The 26,760-nt window shown below is 47.4% G+C and overlaps 2 protein-coding genes across 2 annotated transcripts in view; one reads left to right on the top strand and one right to left on the bottom strand.

Annotated features, from left to right (window-relative positions):
- LOC127584140 (beta-TrCP-like) overlaps positions 1-7,430 on the bottom strand; it is a 31,618-nt gene extending 24,188 nt beyond the window's left edge. Inside the window, exon 1 of the mRNA XM_052040720.1 lies at positions 6,948-7,430. Coding sequence (XP_051896680.1) covers positions 6,948-6,992 — 45 coding nt within the window. The 5' untranslated portion in view covers positions 6,993-7,430. The remainder of the gene's footprint in view (positions 1-6,947) is intronic.
- Positions 7,431-7,896: 466 nt separating this feature from the next.
- pbdc1 (polysaccharide biosynthesis domain containing 1) lies at positions 7,897-26,616 on the top strand. Its single transcript, XM_052040872.1, has 6 exons — positions 7,897-8,151; positions 12,374-12,439; positions 23,813-23,872; positions 25,077-25,217; positions 25,563-25,674; positions 25,900-26,616. Exons 1-6 carry the CDS (start codon positions 8,074-8,076, stop codon positions 26,109-26,111), a joined length of 669 nt encoding a protein of 222 aa, XP_051896832.1. The 5' UTR covers positions 7,897-8,073; the 3' UTR covers positions 26,112-26,616.
- The last annotated feature ends 144 nt before the right edge of the window (positions 26,617-26,760 follow it).

Genomic DNA, 26,760 nt, shown 5'->3' with positions numbered 1-26,760 from the left:
TTCTTCTCAGAGGGTGGAGAACCTCTGAAATTCTCAGCCCCTGGTTGTGCAGTCCAACTAATTGGGGGTACTTAAAGAGGAAGCAGGTACATTTTTGAGAGCTCGAGGGCTGTGGGGAACTGGCAGGGGAGGAGATGGGGTCTGGGGTAGGTCAGCCATGATCAGATTGAATAACAGGACGGGCTTGAAGGGCCAAGTGGCCTACTCCTGCCCGTTTTCTTGTTTAGAAGTGTATGCCTCAGGAAGTTTCACTACTTTGAGGATACTACATTGTAACAGCTCTGGTTGTGGTTGTTTTGATTGGGAGGTTTAGCAGCTGGAACTGGAGATCACTGTGAGCAAGGGTGGGTGGGGGAGATTATTGGAGAAAACTGTGCAAGTAGAATAACCATTCAATGAGATTGTGGAAGATCAGCATCTTCATCATTAGTCAAGAGAATAATCAACACTATCAGCAGTATCTCTTGAAACGATCCAATTAGTCCCACTCCACTCGCACAGCAACTCTCTCCTTATCACTGTAGATTCACTTCTCATCTCTGCTTACTTGCTCGCAGTTTCCTCCCCACCCACCCTCGCTCACTGATCTCCAGCTGCTAAACCTCCTTACAGTGAGCTCAGAAAAATTCACGTACCCTTGGGCCTCTCCCTTCCATTAGATCTATCACCTTGCAAGTCAAGTTGTTCAGTGGTTCGCTGCCTCCCATTTCCCTCACCACCACCACAACGGGCATCGTGGTCTGATATGGCAATGTGAATGCGCAGGAATGCAAGAAGCTGCAGAGAGTAGTGGACTGAGCCCAATACATCACGGGCACATCCCTTCCCACCACTGGGAGTATCTACAGGAGGCGCTGCCTCAAAAAAGCGGCATCCATCATCGAAGATCCCCACCATCCGGGCCGTGCCATCTTCTCACTGTTACCATCAGGCAGGAGGTACAGGAGCCTGAAGTCCCACACCACCAGGTTCAGGAACAGCTACTTCCCTTCAACCATTTGGTTCTAGAACCAACCTGCACAACTCTAATCACGACCTCAGTAACACAAGACTATGACCACTTTGCACTACAATGGACTTTGTTTTTTTTTCTAATTATGTTCTTTCTCATATAATTTTGTATAATTTATATTTGTGAATGTTGTGTCTCTGACACTAAGTGTCTGTGATGCTGCTGCAAGTTTTTCATTGCACCTGTGCACACATGTGCAGGCGACAATGGACTCCATCTTGACCTTGAGCATTGCTATTTCAGAAAATCTATTCCCAAGCACTGGTTCAGAATCAACACACAATATGCTGGAGGAACTCAGTGGGTCAGGCAGCATCTATGGAGGGAAATGGACAGTGGATGCTTCAGTTCAAGATCATTCATCCATAGATGCTGCCTGACCCACTGAGTTCCTCCAGCATCTTGTGTGTTGCTCCAGATTCCAGCATCAGTAGTCTCCTGTGTCTCCAGTGATTCAGAGTGGTCACTACAACCACAGTGTTGCAGCAATGTAGTGTCCTCAGAATAATGAAACACCCCTAGGTGGACAGTTTAAAAAAAAACTGAGCGGCAGTGAAACAAAGCCCTGGAAATAGTTTAAAGAAATCAAACCATACACTCCAACTATGAGAACCTGGGTCCTTTTGAGAAAACTGGGAAATTCAGGGTGAAGCCCAACACACAAGGTTGTTGAGTCTGTGCCAGAGAGCACAGGTTTCAACCGACACAGAAATGAGGAAGTGCAAACAAGTTGGAGTTTCTATTGGACAAATGTCAAAATAACATTCACTCAATGTGTATAAGACCAATATTTCTATGGCACCTCCCACAACGCTGTCAGGATTTAATAAATTTGGTGCCTGAACAGCAGGAAGAATATCAGTGCCGAAGCTTTCTATTGTTGCTGGTATGTAACACCAGTGCTAGATGTTTTACATTCACCCAAGAGAACAGATCATCTAACCTCAGTCCACAATTGGAACTGTTCAGAACTCCTTCACTGCTGCCCAGGAGTGTCAGACTGAATCACAGACTTGCTCTGGAGTGGAGCTCATGGTGACCCTGGTGCAAGGTTGTGATGCTGTGAGCCACATCTCATACCTCATCTGCAGTAGAAATCAAAAAATACTGCAGATGCTGGAAATCTAAAATCAAAGCTGAAAATGTTGGAAACACTCAGCAGGTCAGGCTGCCTCTGTGGTAAGGGAAACGGAGGCACTGTTCCAGGTCCTCGAGTGCATACCACCTGTTGTCTTTATTTCACCTTGTAACAATGGTGTAACTTGTGAAGAGGGTATGAAGGTGCCTCTTGGTGACCCCACAGTACAAATACTTCATACCCACAAAACTATTCACCGAGTGGATTTGTGCATTAACCAGTAAAGTACAGGCCATCCAGCAGGGAGTCTGCATGATGACCCTGTAGACTTGAGATATCCAAATCTCTGTTACGTGTATCTTGTTCATTCACCATCCACACCATCCGACCCATACTGGCTCATTAGGCAATGCCTCTGAAGTTGATGTCACTTTTTACCCTTTTTTATCATTTTCAAATCCTTCTGTGGACTCGCCTCTCCCTACCTCTCGACTCCTCCAGCCCTATAATGCACCAAGATCTCTACGCTCCTCCAATTCCAACCTCCTGCCCACAACCCATTGGTGGTTTGCTTACAGCTGCCCAGACATTGTGCTATATCTCCCTAATATTCTCACCCCTTAAAACACCACTTGAAACATAACTCTTTCACTAAACCTTTGTGTATCTGCCTTACCATCTCCTTGTCTGGATAGGCATCAATGTCTTTTTCATTTGTTACTCTCCTGAGATAATTTGGGATGTTTTTGCCAAGACACTACATAAATGTTCTCGAAGGTAAATCAGACTGATTTATAGCAGTAAGTGAAGTCACAATGGTTATATCATTCTAACTGAATGGCTGTCTGCTGAGAGATGGAAACAAAACCCCATCCACATTCAAGGGCAAGTACTGATGGATGAGTTTGTGGGCTTACAATCTCATCACTTGTGTGAATAAATGGAGACAAAATTCCCATTTTAAGATTAATTCCAATTCTCACAAAAGAATGAACTTCAAATAGTCAAAGTAAAAACTGCCTCGTTTGGTGACCTCAGAATATCAAATGGTTGAACATTAAAAAAAAATCCCTTGCTCCTCAAAGGATGGCAAACTATCCAACAGGAGCAGCAAAGGAGGTACAAACATACACTAAATATTCCACATTTCATTAAAAATCACAGTGAGTACACAGATGTAACAACTCACCAGGCACAAGAAATCCATTCTTAATGCCCCAGATCAGGAAATTGCAATGCAATTCCCAATGACCAGAGCTAACAGTAACATTAGCACGGTGGTCTTACGTAACAACTAGTGTAATCACATCTCTTTCTTAATTACCAGAAAGATGGCCAGGGATGGAAAAGCATGGATATGTTGGGTGGCAGGATAGCATTTGGGCTGTGAAGGGGTGTGGCACACATGTAGTAGGGGTGTGTGACTCATCCCTTTCCATCCCCATAACCTCCTGCAGGCAACACACCTCTGCTCTCCTGTACTCCTCCAATTCCGACACCTGCACCACCCATTTTCTGCTCCCCACCCTCAGATGAGTTCAGCTGCCTGGTTCTAGAGTCAGTTGTTCAGAGGGTGCATGTCACAGTATGGAACCTTCAAACTAATCTGCTCATAACGGCAAGTCAGCGACCCAATTATGAACATAGGGAGAACAGTGAAGTGTCAGCAAACTGCCAATAAATAGGGCTTGCTATTGAATTTTTTTTTGAAAGAGGCAGATTTAGTTTAAAATAAAATGTATGAGACAGTTATGTCAAAGTACGTTCATCACACTCTCTCAGAAGTGTGCATGTACTCCCAGGAAAAAAAGGGTTCCTGTCCTCCCTGGGAACATTGATCTTCCACCACCTTTTTACAAAATTTGACCATTTAGATGGGAGATATTTGGCCATTCTTGATTTGTAAAACCCAGCCTCCAGTGAGAAAGCTGATCCCAATCAGGGAAATGGCAGGGCAGGGAAGCAGGAAAAAGGCTGTAGTATTCTAGTGACCCCTATAAAGGCAACCCTGCGCCACAAGGTGCTGTGATCCTGGAAAACGGTCCATATCATCATTTTCCATGATGTAAAGCCCCATTATCTGCACACGTGTTAAGAATTGAAAAATAATACATTTTGTGTTCAATCTTTTCACACAAATTCCATGAGAGTGAATTTTACTCTACATAAAATTTCTGGGCGGTGATTCACTAATTCTGTAAGGATAAACTTCTGATCCCCACACAGCTGTAACACGGGGGTTGCCTGTACCTGCAGAACCAACCTTAGCACAGAATTACTGCCCTAAAGGAAATACCTTTTATAAAACAATAAAAGCAAGCTTGAGGCAGATACTGCAGCAGTGTGAACAATTATAGGAGTTTCAGATTTACAAACACGTTGCGAATAATCCAGTCCATTATCCAGGTTGACCCTCCTGGGCAGTACACTGCGTCACACTGTCACAGGTCCAACATTTAACCAAGTCCTGGATTGATGCTAAGGATCACTCCAGCATCTTCTCCCTTATGTGCTGGCCTGACCAACAGATCACTGGCCTCACCAACAGATCACTGGCCTCAATGGGACCTTGCTGTGCTCAGACCAGACAGCACATTTTTGTACGTTGATAGCAGTGAGCAGACTTGCAAAAAGATGCATTCGAGTATGATATCAGAACTGTTCCATACAACTTCAAACCATTAAGACTGAATTCACAAAGATTTGCAGAGCCGTGGACAACAGCACAGGACTGCTCACAGATCCACGACTGCTACCATCTAGACCCAATCTCCAAAGGCTTGGCCCAGTTCATTCAGGTACCACAGTACAAATGATTCATGGTAACCCTGCCCTTTACAAAACACCACTTCTCCCTCACTGACTCAGAACATGTGTCCATCAGCACCTTCAACTCCACTCCATCAACACCCAAACTTTCTAACATTCTTCATCTGAGCAAAAAGTAAAACACTCCCCCTATCCTCAGGGAAGTGTTGGATTTACTTCAGGAACATCAAAACACACAACCCAACAATCATAACCCACTCACCAACACCCTCCACATCCATCACCAGTATTAGTCGAGGTATTGAGTTTCAGTGTCGGGAAGTGATGTTGCAGTTTATAAAACTCTGGTTAGGCCGCATCTGAAGTATTGCATTCAATTCTGGCCCCGTTATAGGAAGGGTGTGGCTGCTTTGGAAAGGATGCAGGAGAGGTTTACCAGGATGCTGCCTGGATTAGAGGGCATGTGCTATAAGGAGAGGTTGGACAAACTTGGGTTGTTTTCTCTGGAGCGGTGGAAGCTGAGGGGAGACCTGATAGAAGTTTATAAGATTACAAGAGGCATAGATAGAGTAGACACCCGGTATCTTTTTCCCAGGGCCGAAATGTCCACAACTAGAGTACATGCATTTAAGGTGAGGGGGGTAAGTTCAAGGGAGATGTGTGGGGCAAGTTGTTTTTTTTGCATACGTAGAGAGTGGTGGGTGCCTGGAATACACTGCCGGGGGTGGTGGTGGAGGCAGATATGATAGAGGCGTTTAAGAAGCTCTTAGACAGGCACATGAATACGCAGAGAATGGAGGGATGTGGACCTTGTGTAGGCAGAAGGGATTAGTTTAGTTAGGCTTTTAACTACTAGTTTAATTAGTTCGGCACAAGATTGTGGGCTGAAGGGCCTGTTCCTGTGCTGTACTGTTCTATGTCGTACCAGCTACATTTGAAGATATTTTAGACCAGTTGTTATCTGTCAACACTTCCAAGAGCCCCAAATGGCTCCCACATGAATCCAGCATCCCCCTGCATTACTGTCACAGAACCATACGATGTAGAACCAAAAGATCTCTCCAACAGTCTCACTCTGATGCTCTTTCCCCACGACCTTGAAGTATTTGTCTAATTCCCTGTAGAAAGTTCCAGACCAGACAAAAATCAGCCCATTCTCTCCCCTCTGATTCTTCTGCCCATCTTCAGTTTGGTATCCCTCTGGTTACTGATCATCCTGACAGAGGAAACAGTTTCTCTTTATTTACTCTCAATTTTGAACACTACTGTTAAATTGCACCTTAACTCTCTGCTCAAGAGAAAAATACCACAGCTTCTTTTGACTTTGTATGTAAGGAAAGGGCCTCATCCCTGGTACTAACTCAGTAACTCTGTACCCACTTTGTCCTTTCAGCTCTCCTAGAATACCAGGCCCAGAAATGGTAACACATTCCACATGGGGCCCAACCAGAATAAGTTATAGTTTTAGGATTACATCCTTCCTTTATATTCTGTCTAGTTATGAACACCTGTCAAATACCCATCCCTGCACCATGTGGTTATTACACCCCCTCATTCTTATCCCAATTAATCATGTTACCTTTCTCTAATTAATAAATCAACTGCCACGCCCTGCCCATTTTTCCCAGCTCATCGGATCGGTGCCCACTCTCAACACGTCTAGATTTGAGAACGTCTGGTCACCTGCACCTTTGAAATTACCTGCTGTATATCCATATCGTTAATGTACAGTATAACAACAGCTGTGATCCCAACATCAGCACAACCCCTCGGGAAACAACACCGGATGCCTCCCGACAGTCTGACAAACAACCTTTCACCACCACTCTCCCCTTGTGTCCCTTTGCCAGTCTCTAACCTGAGCCAACAACACCATTACCTTCAGTTCTTCCAATGTCTGTTATGCAGCAAATGGTTTTTGGAAGTACACATGCACATCATTGCCCCATCCCACCTCCCACCCCCAGTTACCAGAGCAACCCTCATCACCCCCACCGACCCTCTCTGTTGCTTTAAGGAATTCAGTCGTTAACTCAAGAGCTGACTACGACAGCCAGAATTGGCACAGGTCTCAGGTCTGCAACTTACCATATATTCCACGATCTTGTCATGTAGAATGGATTCAGCGTCCATTATTCACAGCCTCAGAAAGAGTGTGAGGGAAACCCAGTTTCCTCTTTACAAACAGAAAGAGGAAGCCTCTCTCCTTCATTAATTAAGTTGCCTTTCAACCCCTCCTCAAATCTGCTGCTTTAAAACCTATGGTTAAAAACAAATTCTTCTCCTTCAACACCCTCCCCACCACCACCACCACCCTCCCCTTCGTCAATCTGTCACCCACATGAGGAATTTCCTGGGATCAGACTCTGTATTAAATTCCCCACCTCCTCTCTGAATCTGAAGGTCTTTTCTCTCTCTCTCGTATTTCCTCCTTTCAACCTTCCCCCCTGCTCTACCAACCCTTTACTTCTCTTCAATTTACTGAATATTTTATCCACTTCCCTCTCTTCCTCCACTCACTGATTTCTCAGACTCTCTCCCCTGCTTCTCACAACATTTTATACTCTCCCCCTGTCCCTTTACAACCCCACCCCCATTCCCTCCCCCTCTGGTGTTTCCCCTGCCCTCTCTGTCTCCCTCCTGCCTCTCTCTCCCTATCCGTCTCCCACCCCTCCTGGTAACCCTCTGCCTCTCCCTCCCTCCTGTCTCTATACCTGTGTCTCTCCCTCCCTCCTCCTCCAGGTCTGTGTCTCCCTCTCTACACCTGTACCTCCCTCCCTCCTTCCCTCACTGAGGGGATGTGCCTCCCTCCCTCAGTCCCTCCCTCACTGCCTCCCTCCCTCACTGCCTGAGATTTCCCTCCCTCCCTCACTGCCTCAGTGCCTCCCTCACTGCCTGCCTCCCTCCCTCACTGCCTCAGTCCCTGCCTCCCTCCCTCCCTCCCTGCCTCAGTGCCTCCCTCACTGCCTGCCTCCCTCCCTCAGTCCCTGCCTCAGTGCCTCCCTCACTGCCTCCTCCCTCCCTCAGTCCCTGCCTCAGTGCCTCCCTCACTGCCTGCCTCCCTCCCTCAGTCCCTGCCTCAGTGCCTCCTCCTTTCTTTCACCCTCGGCACAGGGACATCCGGGCACCGGCGGAGCACCACGGGAACCGCCGCCGACCGCGGCTCCGGGCCCGGGATACGGGCGCGGGTTCGCGATGCGGGACCGGGCTCGGGATGCGGGCCCCGCGATACGGAGCGGCCGCGACCCACCAGCGGCAGCGGGAATGGAACAAAGTGTCGGGAGAGGCAACGGTTGACCCCTGACCCCGCCCCGCCCCGGCCGTTCCCCACCCCCCCGGGACCCCCCTCACCCCGACCCCCACCCCCCACCCCCCACCCCCCCTCACCCCTCCCCCCTCCCCCCTCCCCCCTCCCCCCTCCCCCCCCCCCCCGGGGACCCGAAACCGAAATTAATTCGATTTGTGAAAAATAAAATTAGTGTGTCTGACCCCTGACCCCGGGACAGGAAGTGCGGCGCAGCATGGCCGGCAGTGGGATCGGAGCGCTGGTGAGGGAGCGCCCGGGCCCGGGGGTGAGGGAGCGCCCAGGCCGGGACCGGGGGAGGGGACACGGGGAGGGGGGAACCACCTCCCCTGGGGACTCCCCTCCTCGCCTCGCCTGTGGAACCCAGGCGGTGCCCCCGGTACAGGAGGGGGGGAGTGGTGGAGGGAGGGGAGAGGGAGAGGGAGAGGGAGGGAGTGGTGGAGGGAGAGGGAGGGAGTGGTGGAGGGAGAGGGAGGGAGTGGTGGAGGGAGAGGGAGGGAGTGGTGGAGGGAGAGGGAGGGAGAGGGAGGGAGTGGTGGGGGGAGAGGGAGGGAGTGGTGGGGGAGGGGGAGGGAGAGGGAGGGGGGAGGAAGGGGTGGGGAGGGTGGTGGAGGGAGGGTTGGAGGGGGAGGGAGGGAGGGTTGGAGGGGGAGGGAGGGAGGAGGATGTGGGGAGGAGGATATGGGGCTGTTCCAGGGAGGGGTTGCTTTGGGGGAATGAGGAGGAGAGTGGGGTGGGGGCACTGCTGAGGACCAGTTGTCTTCAAGGTTTCAGGGTATGGCAGTGCCCAAGGAGAGACCTACCTTCCTGAAGACATCTTTCATGTGCCCTTCAGATGGTAGTAACTTGGGGGGCGGTACAGGGGGGGTGCTGCCTTGTTGGAATGGTTGAGCTTGGGATCAAGCCCCTGTCAGTTGCATTAAAATACCCTGGTTGGTATTTTGCTGAATGGGGACAGTGAGTACAGGGCAGGTGATCGACGATGGAGCAATGCCAGTCAGGGTGAAGGCACGAACTTCCAATGGTGCTTCTGTTCATTGAAGGTGGGAGGCTGACAGGAAGCTTGGAATAGTCACATCGTGGGATAAGTACAGGATGGTGAGGGCTTCAGCAACACAGGAGCTGAGGGAGTTGTGTTGTGGAGGTGGATGATGACAGAGCAGATGTTTGGGTTGAAGTTCATTCATCGCTCCTGGTGTCAGCGACGCAGTTTCAAGATTGCAGTCTGCCTGTGCAGCAGTATGGATTAGGTCAGTATCTGACTCGTGAAGGCTGTTGTGAGGATGGTGTTCCTGCTTTTGTTCATGATGAAATCTCCTGTTTTTTATGCAGGGTCATCATGTTCTACAAACTGTTTTGAGTTTTTTGAAGAGGTAACCAAGGAGATTGATGAAGGCAGGTTGGTAGATGTTATCTATAGGGACTTTAGTAAGGCTTTTGACCAGAATGTTAAGGCACAATGGATCCAAGTTGTGATGGTAATCGGATCCAGCATTGACTGGGTGATAGGAGGCAGAGGGTGGTGGTGGGTCCGTGTTCTTCTGACTGTAAATCTGTAGCATATGGTGTACCACAGGGATTGGTACTGGGACCTTTGTTGTTTGTAATATATATAAATGACTTGGATGAGAATGTAGGGGGAATGATTAGTAAATTCACAGAAAACACAAAAATTGTTGGAATTGTAAATAGTGAAGGTCATCTAAGGATACAGCAGGACATAGATCAGCTGGAAGTGTGGGCAGGGAAATGGCAGATGGAGTTCAATTGGGACAAGTGTGAGGTAATACACTTTAGGAAGTCAAATTCTGTTAGTAAATGGCAGGGGCGTTGGGAGCATTGAAGTACAGAGAGACCTCGGGTGCCAGTTCATAGCTCCCTGAAAGTGGCGACACAGGTGGACAGGGTAACGAAAGTCATTTGGCATGTTTGCATACATGCCAAGGCATTGAGTTGGGACGTTATGTTGCAGCTGTGCCAAACATTGGTTAAACGTGGAGCATTGTGGACAGCTCTGGTCACCACACTACAGGAAGGATGTGGTAGCAACAGAGAGAGTGCAGAAGAGATTCGCCAGGATGTTGTCTGCAATGGAGGGCCGTAGTTACATGGAGATTGGACAGGCTGGGTTTGTTCTCACTCGAATGTATGAGGCTGAGGGGGCAGAGCTATGAGGTGAGGGGGAGAAATTTAAAACAGATCTGAAGGGTAAGTTTTTCACACAGACGGTAGTGAATATCTGGCGTGAGCTGCCAGAGGCGGTGGTGGAGGCAGATACAATTACAGTGTTTAAAAGGCATTGGATAGGAAAGGTGTAGTGGGATACGGGCCTAATGTGGGCAAATGGGATTAGTGTAGGCAGGCATCACGGTCAGCATGGACTGGGTGGACTGAAGGGCCTGTTTCTGTGATACTGATGGTCCCTGTATTATCCCCTTCTCCCCTTCCTCTGCTATCTACACAACTAACTTGTTTCTCTTTCCAAGTTCTGATGAAGGGTGTCTGACCTGAAATGTTCACTGTTTCTCTCTCCACAGATGCTACCCGACCTGCTGAGCGTTTCCAGCATTTTCTGTTTTTTTTCACAGATTTGCAGCGTTGGCAGTTTTTTTAATCACCTTTGCATAGAATCATAGAACAGTACAGCACAATACAGGCCCTTCAGCCCACAATGTTGTGCCGACCTTTAAAACCTCTCCTAAGACTATCTAACCCCTTCCTCCCACACATCCCTCCATTTTAAATTCCTCCGTATACTTATCTAGCAATTTCTTGACCAATGTACCTGCCTCCACCATCACCCCAGGCAGTGCATTCCAGGCTCCAATCACTCTCTGGGTTAAAAACCTTCCTCTGATATCTCCCTTGAACTTCCCACCCATTACTTTAAAGCCATGCCCTCTTGTAATGAGCATTGGTGCCCTGGGAAAGAGGTGCTGGCTGTCTACTCTACCTATTCCTCTTAATATTTTGTACACCTCTATCATGTCTCCTCTCTTCCTCCTTCTCTCCAATGAGTAAAGCCCTAGCTCCCTTAGTCTCTCCTCATAATGCATACTCTCCAATCCAGGCAGCATCCTGGTAAATCTCCTCTGCACCCTCTCCAACGCCTTCACATCCTTCCTATAATGAGGTGACCAGAACTGGACACAGTACTCCAAGTGTGGTCTAACCAGAGTTTTGTAGAGCTGCATCATTACTTCGCGGCTCTTAAACTCGATCCCACGACTTATGAAAGCTAATATCCCATAAGCTTTCTTAACTACCCTATCCACCTGTGAGGCAACTTTCAGGGATCTGTGGATATGAACCCCCAGATCCCACTGCTCCTCCACACTGCCCAGAATCCAGCAATTGACTTTGTACTCTGCCTTGGAGTTTGCCCTTCCAAAGTGTACCACCTCACACTTCTCCAGATTGAACTCCATCTGCCAGTTCTCAGCCCAGCTCTGCATCCTATCAATATCCCTCTGCAATCTTCGACAGTCCTCCACACTATCCACAAAACCACCAACCTTTGTGTCATCTGCAAACTTGCCAACCCACCCTTCTACCCCCTCGTCCAAATCATTAATAAAAAATCACGAAAAGCGGAGGTCCCAGAAGCATTTATTGGTGCTTGTCTGTAATCTGCGATAACGTATTCATAACTTATCGAGCTTGTACAAGGAAGACTTTGACTAAGGAATCTTTCAGATGAAGTGTTTGACCCAGGTGCTGTCTGCTGCTTTCAGTGACAATTAATGATCCACAAGACAACCTCAAGTCTAACAGTGGAAGTCTCCTGTCTAGTGTTTAACTCATGACTGTCATCTTGTGAAATTACAGTATCCAATTGTCATCACATTTTCTATTTGTGGGATCTTGCTCTTCACAAATATATGCTGAGTTTACTGCTTTATAACGGTGATTGCAGTTGGAAACTATTTCACTGGGTGTAAGTTGTGTAGTGTGACAGTACAGTAATGATTCAGAGTTATGGCACTGATTTGACCAGTCTGTGTTGTAACACCGTCCACTGTCTCTCTCTTGTATTAATTAACGTATGTGTTTGCGTTCCTGGAGCTGTTTCTACTCTGTAATCTTGGATAAAGATGACAAATAATCATCTTAACGTGCAGAATTTTTGGGAGTTGTTTCTGTTGTTGGGTTGCAGCTTACACTTGCTGACACAGTCTGACTGCTGCCTGTTTCTCTGTCTCCTGTCCAGGGCGGTGCTGAATTGATGTCAGCAGCACAGGCACTCTCTCTGCCAGCAGATGCCTATGGGAATGATGTGAGTATTGGATCTTATCGTTGAGGGTTGTGATATCTCCCAGAGTTAGTCCCTGCATCCTACGGTGCTGTGGCAATGATGGCTGCACAGGTTGTCTGATTTCCCTCACTTCCATACATACCTGAATGGTTCACACAGATTGGAAGTTCACAAGTGTAACCCCAGTATGTAAGTGAGGAGGGAGGGAGGAGGTGGAGACTGCTAAATCAGTCAGCCGCAGGCCGAGAGTGGAGAAAGTGCAGTAACCCATGCTGAGCAAGTGGTAGCAGGATTTAGAAAATAATAATGGGGTCAGGTCCGGTCGATGTGGGTTTGTGAAAGGAAACATTTGCCATCGACAGACTGGTCATTTGAGGTTTCAGGAAGTTTTTGATGAGGTGCCACAGGAGTTAGGAAACAAACCTGGGATCGGGGCTGATGTACGACGTGGATCGAGGATATAGTTAATAAACAGGTCGGGAGTCTGTGACTGATGGGGGGCCCCAGATGTTCACAATCTGGATCGACAATGTGGGTGAGGAAATCAAGTGTAATATATCCAAGTATGCTGATGATCCAAGACTAGGGGGCAGTGTGGGTTGTGAGAAGGATATTACAGACAGGCTTACATCTGTGTGAATGTTACAGTGAATGAGCTAGGACACAGCAGCTGTGGTATAATGTGGAAAAGTGTGAGGGAGAGAAAGTATGAAACATGGGTGACTGAATCAGGATCACAGTCTCTGGGAAGTGCTGTGTTTGAGTTGTAAGTGCTGATGCTTTGTTTGGAGAGGCTTCAGTGTGGAAGCTGAGCAGTGGTACATTAAGGTAAAACCTTTTGCTTTCCTCTGTAGTCCTGGTGGTTCAGAGATGGTAGTCCTGCTCCTTCTGCAGGATGTGGGAAATCAGGGAGACTTCCAGTGTCACGGTGACTACATCTGTGGGGAGTGTGTCCAGCTGTAGCCCCTGACTGACTGCATTGAGCAGCTGGAGCTGCAGTTGGACTCCCTCAGGAGCATCTGTGATGTTGAGAGCATCAGAGACAGGAGGTTTAGTGAGGTGGTCACACCTAAGGTGCAGGCAGCAGGCAGTTTGGTGACCACCAGGAGGGGTAGAGGCGCAGTGTTCCCCTGTGACCATTCCCCTTGGTAACACGTATATTGTTTTGGATTCTGCTGGGGGGATGGCCTTTCGGAGGAGAGCAGCAGCTGGGCCTGTGGTACCAAGACTGGCTCTGATGCACACAAAGGGAGGGTGGAGATGGAGAGAGCTGCAGTGATGGGAGACTCGATAGAAGCAGATTTGTTATCATTGACATACAACGTGAAATTTGTTGTTTTACGGCAAAGTATAGCAACAAAAAAAGGAATAACAAGGTATGTTCATGGACCATTCAGAAATCTGATGGCGGAGGGGAAGAAACTGCTCCTGAATTGTTGAGTGTGGGTCTTCAGGCTCCTGTACCACCTCCCCAATGGTAGTAATGAGAAGAGGGCATGTCCCGGGTGGTGAGGGTCCTTAATGATGGATGCTGCCTTCTTGAGGAACCACCTCTTGAAGATGTCCTCAATGGTGGACAGACAGGAGATTCTGTGGCTGCAACTGAGACTCCAGGATAGTGTGTCGCTACTGTTACAAGTACATGGTTTCCTGAAAGTGGCGACAAAGGTAGGGCAGTGAAGAAGGTGTTTGGTGTGCTTGCCTTCATCGGTCAGGGCATCAAGTACAGGTGTTGGGACATAATGTTACAACTATACAAGACGTTGGTGACACCCCACTTGGAGTGTTGTGTGCAGTTCAGGTCGCCCAGCTATGGAATGGATGTCATTGAGCTGGAAAGGGTGTAGAAAAGATTCACAAGATGCTACCGGGACTGGAGGGCTCGAGCTGTGAGGAAATACGGGATAGGCTGGAGATATATAAAATCATGAGGGCCATAGATAATGTGTCTTTTTCCCAGGATAGGGGAGTCTAAAACCAGAGGCATAGGTTTAAGGTGAGAGGGGAAAAATTTAAAGGGGACCTGAGGGGCAAGTTTTTCCACACGAAGGGTAGTGGGACAAGCTGCCAGAGGAAGTGGTAATGGTGGGTACAATAACACTGTTAAAATGACATTTAGACAGGAACATGAGTAGGAAAGGTTCAGAGGGATATGGGCTACAGGCAGGCAAATGGGACTGGCTCAGGTGGGCAATTTATCAGTCTGGATGAGTTGGGCCAAAGGGCCTGTTTCCATACTGTACGAGTCTCTGACCCCCACAGGTCTTGGGTGCTAGGGTCAAGGATGTCTCCGACTGGCTGTAGGGCATGCTCACGAGGGAGGGTGAGTTGCGAGAGGTTGTTGTACACATTGGTACCAATGATATAGGTAGAAAAAGGGATGAGGCCCTCAGAGTGAATATAGGGAGTTTGGCAGAAGGTTAAAAAGCAGGACCCTAAGGGTTGTAATCTCTGGATTACTCCAGGAACCACAAGCTAGTGAGGGTTGGAATAGAAGGACGGGCAGATGAATGCATGGCTGAGAGCTGCTGCAGGGGGAGGGTATTTGGGTTCTTGGACCATTGGGATCTCTCCTGGAGCAGAGGTCACCTGTAAGTTGGTTTGTTGTTGTCACATGTACCGAGATACAGTAAAAAAAAACCTTGTTTTGCACGCTATCCATACAGATCATCTCATTACAACAGTGCATTGAGGTAGTATAAGGGAAAAGCAATAACAGAACGCAGAATAAAGTGTCACAGCTACAGAGAAAGTGCAGTGCAGGCAGACAATAAGGTGCAAGGTCATAACGAGGTAGATTATGAGGTCAAGAGTACATTTTATTGTATTAGGGGACCATTCAACGGTCTTATAACAGCAGGATAGAAGCTGTCCTTGCCCAGTAGTACATACTTTCAGGCTTTTGTATCTTCTGCCCGATGGGAGAGGGGAAGAAGAGATAAGCACCTGATGTGCAACGGAACTGGAGGAGGACCAGTATTGTGGTGGGGAGATTTGCTACAGCTACTTGGGAGGGTTTAAACTTTTTCATCTGCTTTGGGTCCCAAAGTAGTGGTATGGCAGATGAGAAAGTTGAAGCGAATATAGAATTTAAAGCCAGTAAGTCCAGTAGGCGGGATGGAGTGAGGAAGGTCTGATAGGTTAAACTGCATTTATATGGGGTAAAGCAAATGAACTTGGGCCATGGATTAGTCCAAGACTGCACCAATCCATGGTTATTTCAGAAACATGGTTGAGGGAGGGGCAGGACTGGCAGCTCAATGTTCTGAGATACAGATGCTCCAGGTGTGATGGAGGTGGGGGTAAGAGAGGAGGAGGAGTTGGGTTTTTGATTGGGGAGAACTTCACGGTGGTATTTAGAGAGGATATCCCTGGGGGGGATTGTCCAGTGAGGCAATATGGATGGAACTTGGGAATAAGAAGCAGGTGATCAGTTTGATAGGATCGTACTATCGGTGCCCCAATAAGAGGAGCGAATAATTGGGGAGATCACAGATTGGTGCAGGAGTAATCGGGGTGTAATAGCAGGTGATTTTTTTTTTAACTTCCCCAATATTGACTGGGATTAGATGGGGCAGAATTTAAGTATGTCCAGGAAAGTTTTCTCAAGAAATGTGTAGATGGCCCCACTAGGGAGGGGGCAACACTTGACCTCTTTTTGGGGAATAAGGCAGGGCAAGTGACTGAAGTGTCAGAGGGAGCACTTTGGGAACATGGACCATAATTCTATTAGTTTTAAAATAATTATGGAAAGAGTGAGGACTTCAACTTGTGGACCAGTCCTAAACTGGGGCAAGGCTAATTTTGATGGTATTAGACAGGGACTTGCAAAGGTTGATTGGGAGGCTGTTTGCAGGTAAAGGGGTGTCTGGAAAGTGGGAGGCTTTTAAAAGTGAGATAGGGAGAGCTCAGGGACTGCATGTTCCTTTTAGAGTGAAGGGCACGGCTGGCAGGAGTAGGGAACCCTTGCTGATCAGAGTTATTGAGGCTCTGGTCAGGAAAAAGGAGGCGTGGGTCAGGTGTAGGCGCTGGGATCAAGTGAATCCCTTGAGTATAAGGCATGTAGGGGTACACTTAGGAAGGAAATCAGGAGGGCAAAGACATGAAATACTCTTGGCGATAAGGTGAAGGAGAATCCTAAGGGAGTCTATAAGTACATTAAGGGCAAAAGGGTAACCAGGAAGAGAACAGGTCCCCTTCAAGATCAGTGTGGTCATCTGTGTGTGGAGCCACGAGAGGTGGGCAAGGTCTTAAATGAATACTTCTTGTCTGTAGTTATTGTGGAGGAGGTTGTGGAACTTGGGGAATTTAGGGATGAGAACAGTGATGAACGTAGAACAGAGAACACTACACTACAGCACAGTACAGGCCCATCTGCCCACAATGTTGTGCCGACATTTTATCCTGCTCTAAGATCTATCTAACCCTTCCCTCCCACATCGCCACCCCCCCCCCCCCCACCATTTCTCTATCATTCATGTGTCTATCTAAGAATCATTCATGTGTCTATCTAAGAGTCTCTTAAATGTCCCTAATATATCTGCCCCCACCACCTCTGCTGGCAGTGTGTTCCACACACCCACCACTCTCTGTGTAAAAAAAAAACGTACCCCTGACATCCCCTTTATACCTTCCTCCAATCACCTTAAAATTATGTCCCCTTGTGTTAGCCATTGTCACCCTGGGAAAAAGTCTCTGACTATCCACTCGATCTATGCCTCTTATCATCTTGTACATCTCTATCAAGCCACCTCTCATCCTCCTTTGCTCCAAAGAGAAAAGCCCTAGCTCACTCAACCTATCCTCATAAGACATGCTCTCCAATCCAGGCAACATGCTGGTAAATATCCTCTGCACCCTCTCTAAAGCTTCCACGTCCTTCCTATAGTAAGGCGACCAGAACTGAATGCAATACTCCAAGTGTGGTCTAACCGGAGTTCTATAGAGCTGCAATATCACCCTGCGGCTCTTGAATTCAATATCCTGATTAATGGAGGCCAACACTCCATACGTCTTCTTAGCAACCCTATCGACCTGTGCGGCAACCTTGAGGGGTCTATAGACTTGGACCCCAAGATCCCTCTGTTCCTCCACACTGCTAAAAGTCCTGCCATTAACCTTGTATTCTGCCTTCGAATTCGATCTCCTGAAGTATATCACTTCACATTTATCAAGGTTGAACTCCATCTGCCACTTCTCAGCCCAGATCTGCATTCTATCAATGTCCTGTTGTAATCTACAGCAACCTTCTACACTATCCACAACACCACCAACCTTTGTATCATCAGCAAACTTACTAACCCACCCTTCCACATCCTCATCCAAGTCATTGATAAAAATCACAGAGCAGGGGTCCCAGAACAGATCCCTGTAGAACACCACTGGTCACCGACCTCCAGGCAGAATACGCTCCATCTACCACCACCCTCTGTCTTCTATGGGCGAGCCAATTTTGAATCCACACAGCCAAGTTTCCCTGGACCCCATGCCTCCTGACTTTCTGAATAAGCCTTCTATGATGGACCTTATCAAACGCCTTACTAAAATCTATGTACACCACATCCACTGCTCTACCTTCAAAGAATTCAGTCAGGCTCGTGAGGCACGACCTGCCCCTCACAAAGCCATGCTGACTGTCCCTAATCAGCCTATGCTTCTCTAAATGCCCATAAATCCTGTCTCTAAGAATCTTCTCCAGTAATTTGCCCACCACTGAAGTAAGACTCACTGGCCTGTAATTCCCAGGGTTATCCCTACTCCCTTTCTTAAACAAAGGAACAACATTTGCCACCCTCCAATCATCTGACACTACTCCTGTGACCAGTGAGGATGCAAAGATCATCGCCAAAGGTGCAGCAATCTCTTCCCTCGCTTCCCGTAATATCCCATCCGGCCCCGGTGACTTATCTATCCTAATGTTTTTCAAAAGTTCCAGCACGTCCTCTTTCCTCACGTCGACATCCCTAGCGTATCAGCCTGTTGTACACCATCCTCACAAATGTCAAGGTCTCTCTCTCTGGTGAACACTGAAGCAAAGTATTCATTAAGGGCCTCCCCTACCTCTTCCGACTCCAGGCACGTTTCCTCTTTTATCCCTGATCGGTCCGACCCTCACTCTAGTCATCCTCCTATTCTTCACATACGAGTAAGTAGAACGCCTTGGTGTTTTCCTTGATCCTGCTCGCCAAAACCATAGAACCATACAGCACAAAACAGGCCCTTCGGCCCACCGTGTCGTGCCGTCCATCAGACCACCCTCACACTACCTAACCCCTTCCTCCCGCATATCCCTCTATCTCAGGTTCCTCCATATGCCTATCCAACAAGCTCTTGAACCTGTTCAATGTATCTGCCTCCACCACCACCCCAGGCAGTGCATTCCATGCACCAACCACTCTTTGGGTGAAAAACCTCCCTCTGACATCTCCCCTGAACCTCCCACCCATAACCTTAAAGCCATGACCTCTCGTCTTGAGCATTGGTGCCCTGGGAAGGAGGCGCTGACTGTCTACTCTATCTATTCCTCTCAATATTTTGTATACCTCTATCATGTCTCCTCTCATCCTCCTCCTTTCCAGTGAATAAAGCCCTAGCACCTTAAGCCTCTCCTCATGTTCAATACTCTCCAAGCCAGGCAGCATCCTGGTAAATCTTCTCTGCACCCTCTCCAACGCCTCCACATCCTTCCTATAATGAGGCGACCAGAACTGAACACAGTACTCTAAGTGTGGCCTAACTAGAGTTTTGTAAAGCTGCATCATAACCTCGCGGCTCTTAAACTCAATCCCGTGACTTATGAAAGCCAACATCCCATTGGCCTTCTTAACTGCTCTTTCCACCTGTGAGGCAACTTTCAATGAACTGTGAATATGAACCCCCAGATCCCTCTGCTCCTCCACACTGCCAAGTACCTTGCCGTTTACCCAGTACTCTGCCCTGGAGTTTGTCCTTCCAAAGTGTACCACCTCACACTTCTCCGGATTGAACTCCATCTGCCACTTGTCAGCCCAGCTCTGCATCCTATCAATATCCCTCTGTAAGCTCCGACAGCCCTCCACACTATCCACAACACCGCCGATCTTAGTGTCGTCCGCAAACTTACTAACCCAGCCCTCCACCCCCTCATCTAAGTCATCTATAAATATCACAAAAAGTAGAGGTCCCAGAACCGATCCCTGCGGGACACCACTAGTCACTGCCTTCCAATCCGAGGGCACTCCTTTCACCACAACCCTCTGCTTTCTACATGCAAGCCAATTCCTAATCCACACAGCCAAGCTTCCTTGGATCCCTTGGCCTCTGCCAAGGGATCCAAGGACTTCTCATGCCCCCTTCTAGCTCTCCTAAGTCCATTCTTAAGCTCCCTCCTGGCTACCTTGTAACTCTCCAGAGCCCTGTCTGATCCATGCTTCCTAAACCTCAGGTAAGCTTCTTTCTTCCTCTTGACAAGATATTCTACATCTCGTGTCAACCACGGTTCCTTCACTCTATCATCCTTAGCCTGTCTCAATGGGACAAACCTATCCAGAACCCCATGCAAGTATTCCTTAAACAACCTCCACATTTCCACTGTGCACTTCCCAAAGAACATCTGTTCCCAATTTACACTCCCAAGTTCCTGCCTAATAGCATCATAATTCCCCCTCCCCCAGTTAAATACTTTCCCATATTGTCTGCTCTTATCCCTCTCCAAGGCTATGGTAAACGTCAAGGAGTTATGGTCACCATCTGTTCTCCCACCGGGAGATCTGAAACCTGATCAGGCTCATTGCCTAGTACCAGGTCCAGTATGGCCTCTCCTCTAGTTGACCTGTCCACATACTGTGTCAGGAATCCTTCCTGTACACACCAAACAAACTCTGTCCCATCTATCCCCTTTACAGTAAGGAGGTGCCAGTCAACATTGGGGAAGTTGAAATCACCCGTGATAACAACCCTTATGTTCTGAAATGTATTGATATTACAAAAGAAATGTTGGTGGTCTTTAGGCACATAGAGGTGGGTCAATTTCTGCAGTCTGACCAAGTGTATCCTAGGACGTTGTGGGAAGCCAGGGAAGAACTTGCTGGGGCCTGGCAGAAATTTTTGTATCTTCATTAGCCGTGGGTGAAGACTGGAGGGGGGCTGATGTTGTGCCTTCATTTAAGAAGGGCTGCAAGGAAAAGCCGGGGAACTACAGGTCGGTGAGCCTAACATCAGTGGTGGGAAAGTTACTGGATGGGATTCTGAGAGACAGGATCTATCGGCATTTGGAAAGCAAGGACTGATTAAGGATACTCAGCAAGGCTCTGTGCATGGGATTTCATGTCTCACAAATTTAATTGAGTGTTTTGAAGATGAGATCATGAGGATTGATGAGGGCAGAACAGTGGATGTTGTCTACATGGACATTAGCAAGACCTTTGACAAGATCCCACATGGTAGGCTGGTTCGGAAAGTTAGGCCACATCGGATCCAGGATGAGTGAGCCAGTTGGATACAGGATTGGCTTGGTGGTAGGAGTCGGAGGTGGAGGATTGTTCTTCAGATTGGATCCTATGGCCTCTGTTTGTTGCCAATATTAACAATTTGGATGAGAGTGTATGTGCCTTGGTTAGTAAGTTTGTGGATGACACCAAAATTGGTGGTGTGGTGGATAGTGAAGAAGGTTGTTTGAGGTTCAAATGAGAAAGTGGGCCAAGGAATGACAGATGGAATTTAACTCAGACAGTTGCAAAGTGATATATTTTGGCAAGTTAAATCAGGGCAGGACTTGCACAGAAAATTACAGGGCCCTAGGTAGTGTTGTAGAACAGAGAGACCTAGGGGTACAAGTACATTGTTCTCTGAAAGTGACGACACAAGTAGACAGGGTGATGAAGAAGGTGTTTGGCATGCTTGCCTTCATCGGACGGGGCACTGAGTTAAAGAGTCGGGGCATCATGTTATAGCTGTACAAGGTATTGGTGAGACTGCACTTAGAATATTGTGTGCCATTCTGATCGCCGTACTCGAGGAAGGATGTGATTAAGCTGGAGAGGGTGCAGCAAAGATTCATAAGGGTGTTACTGGGATTGGAGGGCTTGAGTTATGAGGAGAGCCGGATAGGTTGGAACTGTTTTTCCTGGAGCTTAGGACATTGAGGGGTGACCTTATAGGGGTTTATAAAATCAAGAGGGGCATCGATATGGTGGATGGTCACAGTTTTATTCCTAGGATTGGGGAGTCTAAAACTAGAAGGCATGCGTTTAAGGTAAGAGGGGAAATATTTAAAAGGAGACCTGAGGGGCAAGTTTATGCACACAGGGTGGTGGGTATATGGAACAACATGCCAATGGAAGTGGTAGAGGTGGGTACAATGACAACATTTGGACAGGTGCATGGATGGAAAAAGTTTAGAGGGATGTGGACCAATTGCAGGCAAGTAAGAGTAGCTCAGGTAGACAACTTGGTCAGCCTGTATGAGTTGGGCCGAAGAGCTTGTTTCTGTGCTGTATAACTCTGAGCCTGATCTCGCACTGTCAGCCATTCAGGACTTGGTTGCTCTGTATATTCAGGATAGAGAAATGGTTAGCATTTCAGTTCAGTTCTGATGAAGGGTCTTCTGACTTAAAATGTTGACTGTTTCTCTCTCCATAGGTGTGACCTGACCTGCCAAACATTTTGAGCATTTTCAGTTTTTATTTTGTATTCAAGACAGATGCTGATATATTTTTGGATGTTAAAGGAATTGAGATTGTGGAGTTAGTTCAGGAAAGCAACACGAGATACACTGAGCTTGCTGACCAGAGCAGCAGGAGTGAAGGGCCCAAATCCTGCATTCTTGTTTTCGTTAGCTCCTGGTCTGAGTTTCCTGTCCTCATTCTCTCTGCTTTTTTTATGGGAAATGTGAGTAGTTGTTGGCCCTTCACACTGTTCTCCCCCACTCGTGGCCCACCCTCCACATCATCCACTCTATCGCCCGAATGCTGACAATCGCTTTCCCCCCCACAGATGCTGCTCAACCCGCTGAGTTCCTCCAGCAGTTTGTTTTGTGCTTGGTAACTAGAATGTTGCCCTTAAATTCGAGAGGTACAGGTTACAAAAGTAAGGAAATCTTGCTACAAATTTAGAATTTTAATGTTTTTATTTGGTGTGAGCAAGTACTGAGAAGGTTCACTAGATTGATTGTGAGGTTCAGGGGGTTGTCCTGTAGGATCGAGCAGAATGGGCCTTCACTGATGAACCTTGAATGAGGAGGAAGGAATGTGACAGGGTCGGTACTCTGCAGATGTCTCCTCAGCCTGGGGGTGTACCTCAGCCACTGATGAGGAGTTTCTCCTCTCAGACGGTTGTGAATCTTTGAATGCTGAGCCCCAGTGGTGGGGAATGCTGAGTCTTCTCAATGTTCAAGGCTGACGTATCCATATTTGGACTTCAGGGAATCAAAGGTTGTGAGGATTGGTCAGAGATCAGATCAGCTGTGATCTTACTGAGTGGCAGAGTGTGCTTTTTATCCCTGTACCTATCTTCCTCTTAGCGCTACACTGTTGGAGATGGGCAGCACAGGGGCGCAGTGGGTAGTGCTGCTGTCTCACAGCTCCAAAGACCCAGGTTCAATCCTGACTTCTGGCGCTGCCTGTGTGGAGTTTGCACGTCCTCCCTGTGACCGTATGGGTTTCCCCCGGGTGCTCCGGTTTCCTCCCACATCCCAAAGTTGTTCAGGTCAGTGGGTTAATTGGCCGTGGTAAATTGCCCCCAGTGTGTGGGTGAGGGGTAGAATCCGGGGGAGTTGATGGGAATGTGGCAGCAATAAAACATGATTGGTGTAAGTGGGTTCTGATGGTTTGCACAAACTCGGACAGAGGCACTGTTTCTGTGCTGTTCGACTCTAAGTTTCCAAGGGTAACAAATATCTAGGGCCTTGCATCACTGGTGAGGAACGTCTGCCCTCTCTCAGCCTCACGTAATGGAGGTTACAATAATGACTGGTAGTGCTGATGGGGAAAATACCTTCATCCCTCTGCCAATAATCCCATCTGATCTACCGTTTCAATTTGTGACTTCAGTTCCCTGTTCAACTGGTCTTATTCTCCAGCTAACGTTACTTGTGTTTTAGTTTCTTGGATATATGATTAAGAAGCTTGTCTTTAATGAAATGGTACACACTGTGAGATCTACTGATTAAAGGCAGTGTTATCTACATTATTTATAATAGCTTCCTGTGGAAATGTGCCCCGTTTCCAGAGTTTGAACATAAGGTTTGTGTGCTGGGAAACAGCAGTTGCCAAAAGATCTGAAAATTGCAACATAGTCATCAGAATTTAGCCTTCATTTTTCACAGCTGCAGTTTTAATGTACTAGCAATTAGTGTTTTGTTTGTTGATGTTCAATGAAACTAAATTCACTTGTTGAATTTATCGTCCCATTTTGTAGGCCAACGTTGAAATGATGTGGGCTATGAAAGCCTATCAACACGCTGAGATTTATTTCAATGTAAGTATGGTACTGTGAAGATTTTTAAGTAAAGTTTGCTGGTCCTTCAATTGTTGAGATAGTTACATTAAGAATCTGTATTTTTGTCACATCCAAGCTATTTTGCTCCTCTTCTGGTCTGTCATAAACTTCATGTTACCAAGTGCCTCTTTTCACACCTGTTGCTGCTCTGTGTTCAACCCCTTTTATGTCTCATTACTCCTTGAACCATCTACTCACCCCTCCTCCCAGAATTCCTGCACCCAACCCATGTTCTGGAATTCCTTCCCTCCCTAAATATCTCTCTAAAACTTCTTTAACCTACAGCTTTGGGTTAACTGCTATAGTATTTCCAAATTGGCCTGGGACTTTTTTTGTTATTGCTATGAAATGGCTTGATGTTGAAGACAGTAAACGGAAGCAATTGTTCACTGTTCAACTGGAGTAGCTTCTGAACAGCACGGGATTTACTGAGCTTTACTTTGACACGAGATGAGGCTTTGATGAGGAATTTGCCCATGAAGGAACTGTAAGGCTTCACATGTCACTCTAGAATGGCTATACAACAGAAACCATTCCCTGCATTTGTTGGGACTTTATTATTATCAAAGAGAAATCCAGATCAATCCAGCTTGAAATCATCAGAAATGTGCCCTTCTCTGTACATCAGACCTTTACAGTTAATGTGTAATAAATTGTATGGATGGGATTGGTTTCTCCAGTGTAAAACAGACCGCACTGTGGGCACGAGATACATTAGTGTGGAAGTGTCAGCAAATTGCTGCTCACCTGGATCTCAGTGAACCTCCAAAGTAGGTACAATCCTTTGCGCACAAAAGGAAACTGGAGTCAGTATTCCAGGTCTAGTTTCACCAGTGCCTTGTACAAAGTGTACCAAGACTTGTCTGCTTCTATGCAGCAAACGCCACCTGTCCATTTGCCACCTTAATTACTTGCATAATTTGAGGTTCCTTGACAAGGACACCTTCATCCCTCAGTTTTCTGCTGCCTCTGTTCATAGAAACAGTCTGATTTTCTGCTCTCAAAGTGAATAGTCCCTTAATGTAGTGGTTGGTATTCCAAGTAATGCATTAGTAGGGAGTGGCGGCAACTTCAGGAATGTATCTGAATGGTGGCACATCCTTCAGCCCAGATGTGAAGCATGTGCCTTTTTTTTCACCAGTGTATCGGATGGAATTCATAGCAACATCTGCTCTTTCCAAAGCTCATTTCTTCAGTTGACCCACGGTATCTCAGACTGACTAAAGAAGATGATCTGATCTACATGGAGTTCAGGAGAAGGTTCAGTGACATGAAGGTTGATGTCCTGGATCCAGAGGAGCTGAAGTCAGAGTCTGCCAAACTGGTAAGTTGTGTATGAATTTCCCCTCACTTCCTCACATAGGGAACTCTCACACAGATGGAGCAAAACCTCAGCACAGTAAGTGTTGAGGTGATGAGAGAATCCTGGCACAATCTGTGGCTGGGCCACTGTGGCTCTTGTTTTTTCAGCACAGATCAAAGCTGCATCCTGAGCTTGGCATTTCATGGCAGACAACTGTGGCTGTGGTGGAAATGAGTGGAGCTTTCAGATCAGGAGTGGTAGACTTGGCTACCCCTGCCCTCCCATCCACCGCACCGGTTATGTGGACATGGAACCTGCTCTCAGGTTGAAGCAGCCACATGAAGGGGTCTGCATTTTTTCCCCCAGAAATGGCGCCCATTCTGTATGCAGTTTGAAACTATGGTCGAAGACTTCAACTATGGAACACTTCTACGGTTGGACTGCTCAAAGGACTATCTGGAGGAGAACACTATATTTGGTAGGATTGGAAAAGGGGAAAGAAAAGGAGGGAGAGGGGGAAGGGAGAGGGAGAGGAGGGGGGAGAGGAGGTGGGGTGGGGGGAGAGGAGGGGGGTGAGAGGAGGGGGGGAGGGGGGGAGAGGGGGGGGGGAGGGGGGGAGAGGAGAGGGGGATGGAGCTAACTACCCAAACAAGCAGCTGCTTTGTTGCAGAGATTTAGTTCCCATGTTTCCCTCTTTCTCCAGCTACCCGGATCCAATTCTTTGCCATAGAAATAGCTCGGAATCGGGAAGGGTACAACACCCAGCTGTTTGAAAGATCAGCAAAATCAAAAGGAGACAATGTCAATGTCAATCAACAGAAGGTCGAAGCTGCTGCTAACACAGAGGAACTGGCCAAAGGAAGGAACACAGCCCACACACAGCTGATGGGAGACAGAGAGCCAGTGGATACATAACGTGCTATGGGACGCTACACACGTGGAATTAAACCAAACGCACAGGTGGTGAAACCACAAACATGGACATAGTACTGCTCCAGCTGCTGAATTGTTCTAAGGTCTACTGTACCTCTGGACTCAAGACAAAGTTGTGTGACATAGGCAAGGGGAAACAATGTTCCTGAAGACCGAAAGTACATCTGTAAGTTCAATTGATGACCTTTATCACAAGGAGAAATTTGCTCACAGGTACCTTTCTTAAGATGTATCTGCCTCAAGTTGAGGTCCAGTTTTGGTGGTGGAGAGGGAGGGCACATCATCGAGCCCTCTGCATAGTTGACCCTCAGGATGCAGACACGTTGCTTTCAGTACAAACCATTGAAGTTTTATTTGCAGCCACAATGCTTACACTAGATGCAGCGAACATCCTTACATACCAACCAGCTACCTGATCACGCAGCGATTTGGAAATGTGTTTAGTCAGAACATTCAGTTGTAAGGAACAATAAAAATATATAATCCATTGGTTTTCTTTTGCTCTGTGGATATAAATGAGCTGTGCTCAACACATCATTAGCAGCAACATCTCTGTCACCTCTCCTGGAACGAGTCCATCATCACCGCTGAAACGATTGGTACCTCAAGCAGAAATCCCAATTTAACTGGG

This window comes from Pristis pectinata, chromosome 29, assembly GCF_009764475.1.
Source record: "Pristis pectinata isolate sPriPec2 chromosome 29, sPriPec2.1.pri, whole genome shotgun sequence".
In the NCBI taxonomy this organism is placed as follows: Eukaryota; Metazoa; Chordata; class Chondrichthyes; order Rhinopristiformes; family Pristidae; genus Pristis; species Pristis pectinata.
The sequence above is the reverse complement of the archived record's forward strand: the minus strand, read 5'-3'. Positions and strand labels throughout refer to the sequence as shown.

What these genes read in the sequence shown, in the direction of transcription:
- pbdc1 (XM_052040872.1), top strand. Translation starts at nt 8,074, where the DNA reads ATGCGGGCCCCGCGATACGGAGCGGCCGCGACCCACCAGCGGCAGCGG. An exon ending in CAGATGCCTATGGGAATGAT is followed by an intron (nt 12,440 to 23,812) that starts GTGAGTATTGGA and finishes CCCATTTTGTAG; the next exon opens with GCCAACGTTGAAATGATGTG. An exon ending in AGTCAGAGTCTGCCAAACTG is followed by an intron (nt 25,218 to 25,562) that starts GTAAGTTGTGTA and finishes TTTTTCCCCCAG; the next exon opens with AAATGGCGCCCATTCTGTAT.